Source organism: Moschus berezovskii, chromosome 5 (assembly GCF_049115385.1).
Source record: "Moschus berezovskii isolate FMDL1 chromosome 5, NW_MosBer_1.0, whole genome shotgun sequence".
NCBI lineage: Eukaryota > Metazoa > Chordata > Mammalia > Artiodactyla > Moschidae > Moschus > Moschus berezovskii.
The window spans coordinates 75,454,488-75,470,796 of NC_142464.1; the positions used below are offsets into that span (position 1 = coordinate 75,454,488).

Consider the following 16,309-nt stretch of genomic DNA (forward strand, 5'->3'; position numbering starts at 1 on the left):
CAGAAGTGAACTCCACCCTAAAATGATCAAGTAAATGCAATGACATTGATAACGCAAGAATAGACACCAAGGCTTCCAGACCTTGCTCTCCACTCTCCTCACCTACTCAGTGAACTTTTACTGGCCATCTACTAAGTGCCAGCTATTCTGGATGTGAAGTTAAATGAAGCACATTAACAGTTAAAAACAGACCGAGTTGGAAAGATTTGACTTGAGTCAACCTTATCTACATGCTAACCACGTAAATTTCAGCAAGCCACTTAACTTCCCTAAACCTATTTCCTCTTTTGTGAAGTAAAATAATGACTGTCATAAGATTAATGTAAATACTACATAAGATCGGTTCAGTTCAGTCACTTGGTTGTGTCTGACTCTTTGCAACCCCATGGACTGCAGCACGCTAGGCTTCCCTGTCTATCACCAACTCCCGGAGCTTGCTCAAATTCATGTCCATTGAGTCGCTGATGCCATCCAACCATCCCATCTCCTCCTCTGTCATCCCCTTCTCCTCCTGCCTTCAATCTTTCCCAGCATCAGGGTCTTTTCTAGTGACTGATGAATCCAGTGAGTCCATTCTTCACATCAGGTGGCCAAAGTATTGAAGTTTCAGCTTCAGCATCAGTCCTTCCAGCGGACATTCAGGACTGATTTCCTTTAGGATTGATTGGTTTGATCCCTTAAATACTTTTTGCAAAGTGCTTGGAATAGAGTGTGCTCTTTACATTAGATTATTTTTCTGAAATTAATGAGCTCATGTTCTAGGAAGGGCTGAATTTCTTGGAAAATAAACACTCAAAAATAGAGAAAATAAAGGAAGAGATGTAAGAGATTTTGTTTTCTATCAAACCACCCCAAAACTTGGTGGTATAACTTCTGTTGACTCGCAGTGTGGTGGGTTGGCAGTGGGGGTGGGGTTCAGTTGGGACAGCTCCTCTCTGCTGTAGCTTGTGTCATCTGGGCACACTCGGTGGCCTCACCCCTGTGTTGACAGGAGCAATGGTTGTTTAGTGGGTCATGAGTACTCATCATGAGTGCTACCAGCCTGGGCTCGACACATGGTAGTGGCCGCAGGGTTCTCAAGAGCAGTGGGAAAGGAGTTGTTAAGGGAGTGCCATGAGCAGGCACTTTGCAAGCCTCTGCTTGTGTCAGGTTTACTAGTGTTTCATTAGTCCAAGCAAGCCACGAGACCAAGCCTAGATTCAGCAGGTAGAGAAAGACTTCACCACTTCATGGGTAAAGGGATGTGACTACAGGGATGGAAAGCATTTGTGGCTATTTGTGTAATCGGCACGGGCTTTACTGATGCTAGGTGATTTATATGTTATTCCCTTAATCCTCCCAACAGTCTCCTGACATGTGTGACAACCCCATTTCAAGGATGAGAAAATTGATTAAAAAAGTTGAGACTTGTACACATTAAGCACAAAGTTTTTGCCTCAACTTGTGGAGTGGCCTTTTGGGTGCTGTCTCTTGTTGGTTAGGGATCAGCCCACAAGGCAGAAGGTGTATGCTCTATTTCATTAAGATTTGGTTAAAATTAAGTTTTAGTGACTTGTTTTACCCTCATATTGCTACCTTCTAGACTAAATAAGGCTTCTCAGGTGGCTCAGAGGTAAAGCATCCACCTATAATGTAGGAGACGCGGGTTTGATCCATGGGTAGGAAAGATCCCTTGGAGGAGGAAATGGCAACCCTTTCCAGTATTCTTGCCCAGAAAATCCCATGGACAGAGGAGCCTGTCAGGCTGCAGTCCATGGGGTCGCAAAAGAGTCAGACACGACTGCACAACTAAACAACAAAACAATACTAAATAAACTGTTGAGTAATTAGTATAGAAAAAATTTAATCTTACTAACATTACTGTTCTTTAAGACTTTCCAGAAGTTTATGAGAATTGTTTTAATGGATTTTTCTTTGTTTTGCCAGATCACCTATGCAACCCGGATCTCACCGCATTTTGGACATGACCGAGCCTCTTCAATGGGCCAGGTATCACTGGCAGCGGCTGATCGGCCGTACGAACACAGACGATGACGAGAGACCATACAGCTATTCCTCGCTGCTTGCCTGCGGGGGCAAGTCCTCCCAGACCCCCAAACTGGCCGGAAAGCATCGGGTTGTTGTTCCCCACCTCCAGCTCTTCAAGGAGGAGTATGAAAAGTTCTCTGGAACCTACGTGAATAACAGAATACGGACAACAAAGTACACACTGTTGAATTTTGTGCCAAGAAATTTGTTTGAACAGTTTCACAGGTACTTTTATTTTTGGGGAAAAAAAAAAACTTAGAATGTTCTTTGTCATTCTGATTGATATATAAGATTTTTCATTTTTATAACGTCTGTTACCTAAGCCTAACGCTTGCGACGTTATCTTTGACGATCCTGGTAGGGTCCATTGTGGAATGATGACTCCTTACATTCACATAACACTTTAGGACTAATAAAATGCTTTCTCTTGACAAGAGAAGATATTGTTATCTTCATATTACAGATCAGGAAACTAAGTTTGGCCCTGAAGTTTAACCAGTGACCTGCCAGAAGTGAATGAGGGGCTATGACCTTCAGTCTATTCGCTCTTGCTTTTGTGTTCTATCCGTTAAAAGGATGTTAATTCTGCATTTAAATTTGACTTATAGCCTTTTCTTCTTTTTAAAAAAATATTTATTTATTTACTTCTTTGGCTGCTCTGGGTCTTAGTTACAGTACCTGGGATCTTAAATATTCACTGTGGCATAAGGAATCTTTAGTTGTAGCATATGGGATCTTGCTCCCTGACCAGGGATTGAACCCGGGCACCTTGCATTGGAAGCAGGGAGTCTTAGCCACTAGCTCCTAGCTTTTTCTTCCTCATAAAAGGAGGAGATAGAGCTCTGAAGTAAATGCAGATGTGAGCTGTAAGATTAGGTAAAGCAGATATAATTCAGTGTAATATCTGTTTGCTGAAGCCCTTTCATCAGGTTAAGTACTGAAGGAAATGCAAGGTTACATGAAGCTTCTTTCCTTATGGAGCCTTATATTTAGCAAGGGCAGCAAGATGTGTACACAATGAAAAGACACAGTGGATGTGATGAGTGCTGTAAGGTGCTTCCAGCTGGGATGGAAGCCTCAAAAGAAGAAATACTATTCGCCAGAACAATAGAAGGAAAGTGGTGTGTGAACTTAATTATGAAGGTTGAGATTTTCAAGGCAGAAATGTCTGTAAAGCACATTTCAGATGGAGGAAGCAATACAAAGAAACGCAGAATGGCAATGGCAAAGAAGATTTGCTGGAGGCCTGGGAAGTAGTCCTCTGTGACTGATACCGTTAGAGGCTAACTGAAAGCAGGACAGAACCTTTCGGAAGATGCTGCATGTATCTTGGCAAGCTGTAATAGAGACCTGAACTTAGAACAATGTGGGGATGAAAAAGAGGATAATCTATTACAGATACTATGGATAGACGTAAGGAATTAAGTGAAAGGAGTGAAAACATGATGTGAGCAAATTGAGTTATGATGACCAGGATTATGAACAGAAAAAAGAAAGACAGGAATAAAAAGAAGGTTGGCTCAAAGGTTATGGTGTTTTTGTAAATATTGAGTTTGAGATGCTAATGTGAGTATAGAGATTCTCAGCATTTATTGTTATTTTTTCCAGTATTACTCATTTCATATATATTCATCCTCATTTTTTATTCTCTGTATATTCCATGCAGTTATGGAACAGTGGATATGGTTAAAGTACAGATGTGAATTTGTCAAATTAATGGTTTTAACTCCTAGGGATGTTTCTATCTTGTATGGAGTTTGCAGTTGTGCCCATGATAGATTTAGAACCTGGAACCTGAATAGAGTTCAGGGCCCAGCCCTATAGATACAGATGAAGTTAACCTGGCGTGCTGCAGTCCATGGAGTCGCAAAGAGTCGGACACGACTGAGCGACTGGACTGAACTGTATATGCAAATCATTGAAGCCACAGAAGAAGCAAAAAGGGTGGCAAGTAGCCAAAAATTTCAGCATAAGAGGAATTGGAGGTGAGAAACGAGGAGTACATGTAGATTATTTTGAGAAGTTTGGCCGTGGGAAAAATATGTGATAAAAATTCAAGGGACCATGCAAAATTGAGATTTAGTTTCTTTCTTTTAAGGAAAGAGGCTGCTTGCATTTGCCTTAGGGTCCAGTGGGAAATACTTGATTATATAAAAGAGAGAAGTAGTTCCTTAAAAAGTAGTTCTCAGTAATGTGAAAGCAGAAATGGAAGCATTGATCTCAGGGAAAAATAAACCCTTGGGGTTTTCTAATTATTTTGAACCTTGCTTGAATCTAATGTTTGGACAATCAAGTTAACTTTGGAAAGTTAGAGTTGATTTTCTGTTTTTGCAATACATAACTTTGAATTTCCTCTTAAGTTTTTTGAACTTTTTAAAAGAAAGTAATACTTCCTATTGTGCTTTATTATGTTACACAACTCAAAATGGTCACACTGTAATATTGACTATAATATATTTAATAAATGATACCTCACATTTATTAGAGTATGTCTAACCAGATGTCTGCTGGGATAATTGTTCAATCAGATTTGTTAGATTTCACTAGTTCTGTTTTGTAGCATCCAAAATCAACTGATAGAAACTTGTGGAAAAACACCATCAGGTCTTTTGCCTCTTTTGTTCCAGGCTTTGCTTGCTTTGTTAACACCTCCTTGTGTGTGTTTGGGTTTCAGAGTCGCCAATTTATATTTCCTGTTTCTAGTTGTTCTGAACTGGGTGCCTTTGGTAGAAGCCTTCCAAAAGGAAATTACTATGCTGCCTCTGGTGGTTGTCCTTACAATTATTGCAATTAAAGATGGCTTGGAAGATTACCGAAAATACAAAATTGACAAACAGATCAACAACCTAGTAACTAAAGTTTATAGTAGGTAAGTGTAACAGGAGCTATGCTGGGGAATATACATGCATCATTTAGAAATACGCAGAATGTTACTCTCCATCCCTTAGATGTGACTAGGACACTTCTGGGGGGTGGGATGGTGTTTTTAACTAATATTTATTAAAATCCTAGAGTGCATTTAATTCAGGATCATAGGAAAACAATAAACACATTAAACTATTGTCAACCAGATGTTGATAAAGTAAAAGCTTCTGTAATTTAGGTATAAGTGGAGCTGAAAGAATTAAACTTCAAACCATAAGAAGGAAAGCAAGCGGATAGCTTTTAACCCTGTATATTTACAATTTGGGATTAAGAGGATGGGATATGAAATATATGAATGAATATGAAAAACAAGATGGGATATGAGAGAAGGTGAGTTTCTTGTGGAGGAAAGGAATTGTGAGCTACAGAGAAGTGCATTCTTTTTTGTAAACAAAGCAAGAAGCCTATAATACCCTTGCTGTTGTAGCAGCAACTGGGGGCATTCGTAATAGGACTTATAAGGAGCATACTTGCTCTGTTGAAGACTTCTATTTCAAGTATTTATGAAATAGCCTATGTAGCCAAGAGTGAAGTCCATTAAGGTGAGTGTTTAACTGTGCTGTATATTAATGACTACGTTTACAAATTTCAATGCTTGTGTCCAGAGACAACTGTTCATAATGCTGTGAGGTGTTCCTTGAAGTCATACATATTGTGTGCGGTAGGGAAATGTGGGACAGTTCACAAAATTGGGATTGTACTACATATATTGTTTTTATTCCATTATTTTAGCCTAATTTCCATCATAAATATTTCCCATGTCTTTATCCATCAAGAAAGCACTTTTAATAGCTGCATTGTAGAAAGACTCTAAGATAATTTAAACATTTCCCATATTTATATAATTTTGAAAATGTATCAGTGAGTATTCTTATACAGAAGTATTGAAGATCTATGATTATTTTCCCATTATAATTAGGAATGGAATTAATATATCAAAGAGGAGAATATATTTTTTAAATTATTAAAGTATAGTTATGTTAATTTCTACTGTATAGCAGATTCAGTTATACATATATAGACATTGTTTTTTATATTCTTTTCCGTTGTGATTTATTATAGTGCTTCCCTTGTAGTTCAGTTGGTAAGTGATTTATTATAGAATATCAAATATAGTTCCCTGTGCTATACAGCCGGACCTTGTTATTTATCCATTCTATAAATAATAGTATGTATTAGCTAATCTCAAACTCTGAATCCTTCTTTCTCCCACCCTTCTCCCCTTTGGCAACCACAAGTTTGTTCTCTGTGTCTGTGAGTCTGTTTCTATTTCACGAATAAATTCATTTGTTAGATTCCATGTATAGTGATATATCTTTTTCTTTCTGACTTACTTCACTTAGTATGATCTCTACCTGCATCCATGTTGCTGTAAATGGCATTATTTCATTCTTTTTTATGGCTGAGTAGTATTCCATCATGTGTATAGTATGTGTGAATATACATATTTTACCTTCTTGATCCATTCATTTGTTAGTAGACGGTTAGGTTGCTTCCATGTCTTGGCTGTTGTAAAGTGTTGCTGTGAACATTGGGGTGCATTTGTATCTTTTCAGATTTCTATTTTCTGTGGATACATGCCTAAGAGTTGGGTTGCTGGATCACATGGTAGCTCTATTTTTAGTTTTTTAAGGAACCTCCATACTGGTTGCATTAATTTACATTCCTACCTAGGAGGGTCCCTTTTCAAGGAGCAATATTTTTAAGTCCTTATTCATGTGGCTTTTGTGAATGCCAATTACAAAGTTTATAAGGTTAATTCTCTGAAGTTCCTTTTCATGAGAAATGTATCTACTTCTTAAAAAGTTATCATTAAGGATAGATTTATGAAATTCTCATTGTGTTTGCTGCTTTACAAATAAGGTTTTGGTGTCACTTTTTTTCATTTCAGAGTTTGGAAGGTTTATGGAGGATTCTGAGGAAAATGAGTATGTTAATTTGGCCTGAGGGTAGTGGCCCAGTAAAAGGACTGTAATTAGAAATAAGGGGATCCCCTGGTGACTCAGTGGTAAAGAACTCACCTGCCAATGCAGGAGATGTGGGTTCTATCCTTGGGTCAGGAAGATGCCCCAGAGAAGGAAATGGCAACCCATTCCAGTATTCTTGCCTGGGAAATCCTATGGACAGAGGAGCCTGGCAGGCCACAGTTCTTGGGTTGCAGAGCCACGACTTAACGACTTAACAACAATGATAAGAAATAAAAGGGGAGTTTGAGGCCTGCTATGGAGGGATGTCATGCCCAGGCTACTGCTTACACACTGAATAAAAGAGCTCTCCAGAGAAATACAATCAATAGGAATAAGATTTATTATAAGGAATTCGCTCATGGGAGTGTAGAGGCTAAGAAGTCCCTTTGTGACTCTTTGCGACCCCATGGATTGTTGCCTGCCAGAGAATTGTCTGTCATGTAGTTTGAAGGCCAGAGAGTGATGGTGTAGATTCCAACCCATGTCTGTAGGCCTGAGAACCAGGAATGTCCAGGGCAGATCAGTGTACCGGATCAGTCAGGCAGAGAGTGAATTCAGCCTTCCTTCACCTTTTTGCTCTTTTGAAGCCCTCAACAAATTGGATGATGCCCACCTATACTGGGAAGGGACATCTGCTTTACTCAGTTCACCAATTCAAATGTTCATCTCTGCCACAAACATCCCCAGAGACACCTAGAAATAATATTTAACCAGGTTCCCGGGCATCCTTTCAACCAGTGAAGTTGACTCATAAAATTAACCATCAAAGATATTTTCCTTGAGTGGTACAGAATCCATGTTTTGAGCCAAGAAACAGCATAGTACAAGTTGTTCTTTAAGGAATATTGGTCAATTTGGGTCATAAGAATGGCTTCTTTTTGGATGTGCCTCTGCTAATCAATCCAGGGCACTACTAGGAGTGCGTGCTAAGCACAGGAAGGGATTCATAGAATAGATAATGTGTAGAAGGGCCCAGTGGAATTTGGTGAACTTTTGTGATTTTTTTTCAGTTTTGTAGGGTAAAAATACTGCTGACAGAAATAGGGAGCATTAAGTTCATCTAAGATAGAATGAACTAGAAATGATAAGACAGGCATCCCAGAGGAATGTCCAGTGGGCAAATAGTAACATATGACAGAAGTTCTGGAAGGAAGAAAAGGCTGCAGAAAGAAATTTCAAAGTCATCAGTCCATTTAGAGGTGATTCTGAAGTTAGGAGTTTGACTTAAATCCTCAAGGGAGAACATGTGACGAGGTAAAAGACTGAGTTTTGAGTTCAAAGGTAGGCACCTATTTCAGCCTTTGGAGAAACTTCACAGGCTCTTGTTTGACAAGTGCTACTCTTCTGAGATCCCAAAGCATGTGGCGTATTTCTTGGGTTGACTTCAGTGCTCTGATACAGAGCCAACTTTCATAAGACAGTAATTCCTAATCTGTCAAATTTATGAAATAACCTGTTATATTTTAGTTTGCAAGTCAGAATAAAAGATATCTCGGTTTAAAAGTCAAGTTTTATAATAAACAGAAGTATATTCTGAACAGATTTAAGGCTCACTTGACTGACTAAGAGTTCAACCAGATAACATAATTTTTTTTTTTGTTTTGGGAGAAAAATAACTCAAAGCCTTGTCCTGATAATAGAACTGTCTTTCATTTTATATGAGCAAATGATTAGGGAAGGCTTCTATGAAGAAGCGATACTTAAGCTGACATATGTAGAAATCTGAATTTTGTTTGTTATTAGAATTCTTGAGTGGCTTTCGCAAAATTCGTTTTAAAGACTTATTAAAGCAAAGTAACTTTTTTTCTCTTTTGTGAGATGCTGTGTATGCTCTGTGTGTGTATTTTAGTTGCTCAGTTGTGTGCAACTCTTTGTGACCCTGTGGACTGTGTAGCCCACCAGGTTCCTCTGTCCATGGAATTCTCCAGGCAAGAATACCAGAGTGGGTTGCCATTCCCTTCTCCAGGGGATCTTCGCGACCCAGGGATTGAACCCTGGTCTCTCTCACTGCAGGCAGATTCTTTACCATCTGAGCCACCAGGGAAATCCCAAAGATGCTGTGAACTGTACTTAAATAGGAAAATATTCTCTTTTTTCTTAAATAGTCTAAGAGGAACCAGAAGAAAATTATGTGTTGTATAGAAAAATAAAATAGTAAAAGGCCATGGCTTTTAAATTCATAGATCACTTTACTGAAACAGTGCTATGAATCATTCAATGACATTTAAATGCTTTCATATGCCAGGGACAGAGAGATGAAATGTTGATATAATCCCTGCCTTCGAAACATAGCTATAGGAAGTAGAATGTTACAGTGATTATCTGATGAACAAAATCCATATTTTGACCAATTTTACGATTACTCAGTGTCAAATTTAGCAAATAGAAAGAACATTTCTTATATATTTTAAATATAAATTCTAGTACATAAATTCTAATTTTTAGTGTCAGTTTAGAGTTGATACTGTATATCTGCTTTTTAGGGTTGCTCTGAAAAGTTCTGATTCTCGTACTGAGTAGCTGTGTAGTCTTGGGAAAAATTATGTAAAAAAAGAAGAAAAAAAATAATTTTATATTACAAAAAAAAGTATATAACTCCATGGCTGACTCTAGCAAGGGGATACTCTTTCTGCCCCCTTCTGATGCCTATGTCAGAAGCTTTCACTATCTCCTTTATACTTTAATAAAAAAAAAAACTAGCTAAATTTCAGTTTCTTGCATTATGAATAAAATAGTATCAAACAGTAAGCATAGCACCTACCCCTTTCTAAGTGCTAAGTAGTATGCTCAGTCACTTGGTTGTATCCGATTCTTTCTGACCTCCTGGACTGTAGCCTGCCAGGCCCCTCTGTCCATGGGGATTCTCCAGGCAAGAATACTAAAGTGGGTTGCCATGGGGATCTTCCCAACCCAGGGATCAAACCCAGATCTCCTGCATTGCAGGCAGATTCTTTACCATCTGAGCCACCAGGGAAGACCATTAAGTAAAAATTAGCTATTACAATTATTGTAGGTTAATAATAACTATAAGCTAGAGTCTATATTTGTTACACGATCAAGCCATTTAATCAATAGTTAAGAATTTTGTAAAACACTGTGTGTGCCTGGTCTCTCAGTTGTATTCAACTCTTTTGGGCCTCATGGACTGTAGCCTGCCAGGCTCCTCTGTCCATGAAATTTTCCAGGCAAGAATACTTGAGTGGGTTGCCATTTCCTCTTCTAGGGGATCTTCCCAAATAGGGATCGAACTCGCGTCTCTTTCATCTCCTGCATTGGCAGGCAGATTCTTTACCCCTGCATTACTTGGGAAGCCCTTTATTACAATTTCCTAATGGGAGACATCTTATAATTTTTTTTCTCAGGTGTCCTTTGGATCTGTTTTAGATGATTTGCATATAAACTTGAAGATGAGAGGCAATATTCTTTTCAGTTGTTTTAGAGTCTAGTCTGAGATATCATTTTATGATTGCATTTCATAATAGAATCTGGTAATTCTTTTTTACTTATTAACTGTTATTCTATGTAATCTGCCTGTTTTTTGGTGTTGTAGAAAAAATAATGCTTACATCACAATGCCTACCCCTCACTGTTCTTGGAACAAATTATAAGAATATAGAGAAATAAAGATTGTCTATTTATTGTTATTCATTTAAGTTAATGTACTAACTTAAATTCCTGTGAAATACAGAGAAATTACTTTAAAGTACTAATTATTTCTCAGTAAAAGTAAGTTGAAAATATGGGGTCATTAAACTTTGCAAGCTTTTGCAAGAAGCATTAACATTTTTATGCAGATAATTTGGTTCTTACTTGTGAAAGACTGGTCTTTCACAAGGTGCTTAATTTTATTTGGGAAAGTATCATTGGGAAATAACAAATGCTAGAACAGAAAGTAAACATTTAAACCCTATTACACCTCAGTTAAGTTAGAATGAACTATTATCAAAAACGTCACATTCTTAAGATTGCCTTTAAAATGGCAGCCATTTGGTAAGGTTTTAAGATTTGCTTCAAGGATATTAGAAGTGTGTTGAAAATAAAACCGTTAATCATCTGACAAATTTAGGTGCCTACTGTGTTGCACTGAGAGATTTCTCCAAGAACTTATATTGTTTTCTGATCTTTAAAAATCACCGTATTGTTGGTGTTTCGGTGTGTGTGCATCAGTTCAGTTCAGTCGCTCAGTCGTGTCCGACTCTTTGTGACACCATGGACTGCAGCACACTAGGCCTCCCTGTCCATCACCAACTCCCAGAGTTCACCCAAACTCATGTCCATTGAGTCGGTGATGCCATCCAGCCATCTCATCCTCTGTCGTCCCCTTCTCCTGCCTTGTCTTAGTTGTGTCTAACTCTTGCAACCCTTGGACTGCAGCCCTCCAGGCTCCTCTGTCCATGGGATTTTTCAGGCAGGAATACTGGAGTGGGTTGCCATTTCCCTCTCCAAGAGATCTTCCCAACCCAGGAATCGAATCAGCATCTCCCATGTCTCCTGCATTGCAGGCGGGGTCTTTACCCACTGAGCCGTTTGGGATGTTGGGAGTTTAAAAAATACTAGCTGATGTTAATATTTTAGCATTATCTCACAAATCCATGGTATTTCATTAGTCTTGAAACTAAATATTAGTGGCCTTCTAAGGTATTAACCTTATTTATGTGTGACATTTTCTAAAGTAGTTCTTGAAATTCACTTTCTAATACATAGTTAATCCGTATTCTATTTGGTGGTCATTGGTAAGTTGTTATAACTGGGAGTAAAGTCCAGTATTTGAGAGGTGGACTCTGGAGCTACTTGCCTTGTTTTAATCCCAGAAATACTAGAAACTGTGTAACCTTGAACTAGTTACTTAACCTGCCTAAGCCAGTTTTTCTCATTTGTAGGAGGTGGAGAGTGGGGCATAGTGCATAGTACCAACTACATAACATTGATATAAAAATTAAATGATTTATGAATTGATAAAGCCTCCAATAAATCTGTCTAGGTTGGTCATAACTTTCCTTCCAAAGAGTAAGTGTCTTTTAATTTCATGGCTGCAGTCACCATCTGCAGTGATTTTGGAGCCCCCAAAAATAAAGTCAGTCACCTAGTTCAGTTCAGTTCAGTCGCTCAGTCGTGTCCGACTCTCCGCGACCCCATGAATCACAGCACGCCAGGCCTCCCTGTCCATCACCAACTCCAGGAGTTCACTCAAACTCATGTCCACAGAGTCGGATATGCCATCCAGCCATCTCATTCTCCGTCGTCCCCTTCTCCTCCCGCCCCCAACCTTTCCCAGCATCAGAGTCTTTTCCAGTGAGTCAACTCGTCGCATGAGGTGGCCAAAGTATTGCAGTTTCAGCTTTAGCATCAGTCCCTCCAATGAACATCCAGGATTGATCTCCTCTAGAATGGACTGGTTGGATCTCCTTGCAGTATAAGGGACTCTCAAGAGTCTTCTCCAACACCACAGTTCAAAAGCATCGATTCTTCGGCGGTCAGCCTTCTTCACAGTCCAACTCTCACATCCATACATGACCACGGGAAAAACCATTGCCTTGACTAGACGGACCTTGGTTGGCAAAGTAATGTCTCTGCTTTTTAATATACTATCAAGGTTGGTCATAACTTTCCTTCCAAGGAGCAAGCGTCTTTTAATTTCATGGCTGCAATCAGCATCTGCAGTGATTTTGGAGCCCAAAAAAATAAAGTCTGACACTGTTTCCACAGTTTTTCCATCTATTTCCCATGAAGTGATGGGACCAGATGCCATGATCTTTGTTTTCTGAATGTTGAGCTTCAAGCCAACCTTTTCACTCTCCTCTTTCACTTTCATCAAGAGGCCCTTGAGTTCCTCTTCACTTTCTGCCATAAGGGTAGTGTCATCTGCATATCTGAGGTTATTGATATTTCTCTCGGCAATCTTGATTCCAGCTTGTGCTTCTGCCAGCCCAGCATTCCTCATGATGTACTCTGCATATAAGTTAAATAAGCAAGGTGACAATATACAACCTTGACGTACACCTTTTCCTATTTGGAACCAGTCTGTTGTTCCATGTCCAGTTCTAACAGTTGCTTCCTGACCTGCATACAGGTTTCTCAAGAGGCAGGTCAGGTGGTCTGGGATTCCCATCTCTTTCAGAATGTTCCACAGTTTATTGTGATCGACACAGTCAAAGGCTTTGGCATAGTCAATAAAGCAGAAATAGATGTTTTTCTGAAACTCTCTTGCTTTCTCCATGATCCAGCGGATGTTGGCAATTTGATCTCTGGTGCCTCTGCCTTTTCTAAAACCTGCTTGAACATCTGGGAGTTCACGGTTTACATACTGCTGAAGCCTGTAGAAGCAAGGTCCGGAGCTGTAAAGAGCAGTATTGCATAGGAACCTGGAATGTTAGGTCCATGAATCAAGGCAAATTGGAAGTGGTCAAACAGGAGATGGCAAGAGTAAACGTTGACATTCTAGGAATCAGTGAATTAAAATGGACTGGAATGGGTGAATTTAACTCAGACGACCATTATATCTACTACTGTGGGCAGGAATCCCTTAGAAGAAATGGAGTAGCCATCATGGTCAACAAAAGAGTCCGAAATGCAGTACTTGGATGCAATCTTAAAAATGACAGGATGATTTCTGTTCGTTTCCAAGGCAAACCATTCAATATTACAGTAATCCAGGCCTATGCCCCAACGAGTAATGCTGAAGAAGCCGAAGTTGAACGGTTCTATGAAGACCTACAAGACCTTTTAGAACTAACACCCAAAAAAGATGTCCTTTTCATTATAGGGGACTGGAATGCAAAAGTAGGAAGTCAAGAAACACCTGGAGTAACTGGCAAATTTGGCCTTGGAGCAGGGAATGAAGCAGGGCAAAGGCTAATAGAGTTTTGTCAAGAGAATGCACTGGTCATAGCAAACACCCTCTTCCAACAACACAAGAGAAGACTCTACACGTGGACATCACCAGATGGTCAACACCGAAATCAGATTGATTATATTCTTTGCAACCAAAGATGGAGAAGCTGTATACAGTTAGCGAAAACAAGACCAGGAGCTGACTGTGGCTCAGATCATGAACTCCTTATTGCGAAGTTCAGACTTAAATTGAAGAAAGTAGGGAAAACCACTAGACCATTCAGATATGACCTCAATCAAATCCCTTATGATTATACAGTGGAAGTGAGAAATAGATTTAAGGGACTAGATCTGATTGATAGAGTGCCTGATGAACTCTGGACGGAGGTTCGTGACATTGTACAGGAGACAGGGACCAAGACCATCCCCATGGAAAAGAAATGCAAAAGAGCGAAATGGCTGTCTGAGGAGGCCTTACAAATAGCTGTGAAAAGAAGAGAGGCGAAAAGCAAAGGAGAAAAGGAAAGATAGAAGCATCTGAATGCAGAGTTCCAAAGAATAGCAAGGAGAGATAAGAAAGCCTTCCTCAGTGATCAATGCAAAGTAATAGAGGAAAACAACAGAATAGGAAAAACAAGAGAGCTCTTCAAGAAAATTAGAGATTCCAAGGGAACATTTCATGCAAAGATGGGCTCGATAAAGGACAGAAATGGTATAGACCTAACAGAAGCAGAAGATATTAAAAAGAGGTGGCAGGAATACACAGAAGAACTGTACAAAAAAGATCTTCACGACCAAGATAGTCACGATAACGTGATCACTTACCTAGAGCCAGACATCTTGGAATGTGAAGTCAAGTGGGCCTTAGAAAGCATCACTACGAACAAAGCTAGTGGAGGTGATGGAATTCCAGTTGAGCTATTTCAAGTCTTGAAAGATGATGCTGTGAAAGTGCTGCACTCAATATGCCAGCAGATTTGGAAAACTCAGCAGTGGCCACAGGACTGGAAGAGGTCAGTCTTCATTCCAATCCCAAAGAAAGGCAATGCCAAAGAATGCTCAAACTACCGCACAATTGCACTCATCTCACACGCTAGTAAAGTCATGCTCAAAATTCTCCAAGCCAGGCTTCAGCAGTATGTAAACCGTGAACTCCCAGTCACCTAGACAGCATATTAAAAAGCAGAGGCATTACTTTGCCAACAAAGGTCGGTCTAGTCAAGGCTATGGTTTTTCCAGTGGTCATGTATGGATGTGAGAGTTGGACTGTAAAGAAAGCTGAGCACCAAAGTATTGATGCTTTTGAACTGTGGTGCTGGAGAAGACTCTTGAGAGTCCCTTGGACTGCAAGGAGATCCAACCAGTCCATCCTAAAGGAAGTCAGTCCTGAATATTTATTGGAAGGACTGATGCTAAAGCTGAAGCTCCAATACTTTGGCCACCTAATGTGAAGAGCTAACTCATTGGAAAAGACCCTGATGCTGGGAAGGATTGAAGGCAGGAAGAGATGGGGACGACAGAGGATGAGATGGTTGGAAGGTATCACCGACTCAATGGACATGAGTTTGAATAAACTCCAAGAGTTGGTGATGGACAGGGAGTCCTGGCGTGTTGCAGTCCATGGGATCGAAAATAGCTGAACATGACTGAGCGAATGAACTGAGCTGATTGAGTTTACCTGAAGGATGGATTAGAAGTGCTATATCCTGACCAGTGAGAGTAATACAGAAGAAACAAATAACAACTAGATGCAGGAAATTCTAGCTGTATGTTTAGGCTGTGAGAGAAGAAGAAAGTTTCTGCTAGTTATAGTTCTATGTCCGAGAAGGGAATACAACCTCATTTTGAGTCTACCACGTTGATAGATTCTCAAAGCTAGTTAAGATTGGCAATGAACATTGTCACTTAGCTTGCAGTTTTAAAACATCGTACACACCCATACCCTGTGGCATTATGCCTCCACTGTCACTCTATCCCACTTTCTTCACATGACTCGGTCTAGATCATCCCGCAAGACCCACCTCCTCCAGAGGTCAGTGTCTCAGCTATTTGCTCCCAAAAGAGCCTGTGCATTCCTATCTTATAAAATTGCTGTTTGTGTCTCTTTTCACATTTTGACTATAGCTTTCTAGGGGAATGACCATAACTTAATCACTTTTGTATTCTTAGCATCTAACATGGTAACTGGCATAAATTAAGATCAGTATGGCTCAGTGGTAAAGAATCTGCCTGCCAGTGCAGGATACACAGGTTCAATCCCTGGGTTGGGAAGATCCCCTGGAGGAGGAAATGGCAACCTACACCAGTATTCTTGCCTGGAAAATCCCATGGACAGAAGAGCCTGATGGGCTCTAGTCCATGAGGCCTCAGAGAATCGGATACCACTGAGTGACTAAGCACACACACAACCAGCTATTGAGGAAATTAGCCACTTTTAAAAATCTCGTATGAACTCCAAATGGGGAATAGTGAAGTTAATTCAGTTGTAAAATTAACCTCACTTGGATTTTGTTCTAATGTAGAGTGGAGAGTAAACAAACTTGTCCCTTAGAACAATT

At 39.7% G+C, this 16,309-nt stretch overlaps 1 protein-coding gene across 1 annotated transcript in view; it reads left to right on the top strand.

Moving 5' to 3' along the window:
- The window catches only part of ATP10D (ATPase phospholipid transporting 10D (putative)), a 129,795-nt gene that overhangs the window by 35,384 nt on the left and 78,102 nt on the right, over positions 1-16,309 (top strand). The window contains exons 2-3 of the mRNA XM_055434629.2: positions 1,927-2,253; positions 4,703-4,897. Coding sequence (XP_055290604.2) covers positions 1,934-2,253; positions 4,703-4,897 — 515 coding nt within the window. The 5' untranslated portion in view covers positions 1,927-1,933. The remainder of the gene's footprint in view (positions 1-1,926; positions 2,254-4,702; positions 4,898-16,309) is intronic.